This window comes from Otolemur garnettii, unplaced genomic scaffold (genome assembly GCF_000181295.1).
Source record: "Otolemur garnettii isolate 467f Iridium unplaced genomic scaffold, OtoGar3 scaffold01396, whole genome shotgun sequence".
NCBI lineage: Eukaryota > Metazoa > Chordata > Mammalia > Primates > Galagidae > Otolemur > Otolemur garnettii.
In genome coordinates, this window is record NW_003853791.1 from 3612 (window position 1) to 4977 (window position 1366).

The 1366-nt window shown below is 41.7% G+C and overlaps 1 protein-coding gene across 1 annotated transcript; it reads left to right on the forward strand.

Annotated features, from left to right (window-relative positions):
* The first annotated feature begins 309 nt into the window (after positions 1-309).
* Positions 310-1305, forward strand: LOC100951020 (olfactory receptor 13C8-like). Its single transcript, XM_003803828.2, has one exon. The coding sequence runs from the start codon at positions 343-345 to the stop codon at positions 1303-1305; it is 963 nt and encodes a 320-aa protein (XP_003803876.1). The 5' UTR covers positions 310-342.
* Positions 1306-1366: the final 61 nt, after the last annotated feature.

A 1366-nucleotide genomic window follows, 5' to 3' on the forward strand; every position in this document is an offset into this window, starting at 1 on the left:
AAACAAAGCACATCAGCTATATCCAAGCTGTAGGCCACTGATGGGCCACCAATGGATTAAGAGACAGGATGTGTAGAAATGGCAATAAAATGCTTTGGGATCCAAAGGTCCTGTAATCAAACATACTCTATCTTAATCTTGAGAAAGGCAGGTTAGAATTTCTGCTCTAGTGGGCTGGTTTTACAGCAATAAGTTCTCCCCACAGTTATATTGTTGCATCCAAGTATAGAACCGCAGTAACACAGAGTAAGATTCTTTAGAAAAATAGCTCTCATAGATGATGTATTAACGGATTTTTGTTCTGTCATCCATAGAGTTCTGTTGAGAAAGAGTATATGTAATATGGAGAAGACCAATGATTCCATGTTAACAGAATTTGTCCTGGTGGGGCTTTCTGCACACCCACAGCTCCAGACGGCTTTCTTTGTGCTAATTTTGTGGACATACCTGATGATTCTTCTTGGAAATGGAGTCCTCATCTCAGTTATCATCTATGATTCTCACCTGCACACCCCCATGTATTTCTTCCTCTGTAATCTTTCCTTCTTGGACATTTGCTACACAAGTTCCTCTGTCCCACTAATTCTTGACAGCTTTCTGACAATAAGGAAAAAGGTTTCCTTTTCTGGATGTATGATGCAAATGTTTCTTTCCTTTGCCACAGGGGTCACAGAGTGCGTGCTTCTGGGCATGATGGCACTTGACCGCTATGTGGCCATCTGCTACCCACTGAGATACCCTGTCATCATGAGCAAGGGTGCCTATGTGACCATGGCAGCTGGATCCTGGGTCACTGGGCTTCTTGACTCAGTGGTGCAGGCATCTCTTGCAATGCAGTTACCATTTTGTGCTAACAATGTCATTAACCATTTTGTTTGTGAAATTTTGGCTATCCTGAAACTGGCCTGCACTGACATTTCAATCAATGTGATAAGCATGGCAGTGTCAAATCTGATTGTCCTGGTATTTCCATTGCTAATTATTTCCATCTCTTACATTTTTATTGTTGCCACCATTCTGAGAATCCCTTCTTCTGAAGGAAAACGTAAGGCCTTCTCCACCTGCTCAGCCCACTTGACAGTGGTGATTATATTTTATGGAACCACTTTCTTCATGTATGCAAAACCCAAGTCTAAAACCTCGGTTGGCCCAGATAACCAAGATATCATTGAGACACTCATCTCCCTCTTTTATGGAGTGATGACTCCCATGCTTAATCCTCTCATCTATAGTCTGCGAAACAAGGATGTAAAAGTTGCTGTCAAGAACATGCTGTGTAGGAAAAGCTTTTCTGATGAAATGTGAATAGTGATTTACATGATGTGCCTCAAACTTCAAAGCTGCTGCAGACACAAAATTCAGAAGA

Excerpts from the sequence above, each read along its gene's own strand:
- LOC100951020 (XM_003803828.2), top strand. The coding sequence starts at position 343 with ATGGAGAAGACCAATGATTCCATGTTAACAGAATTTGTCCTGGTGGGG.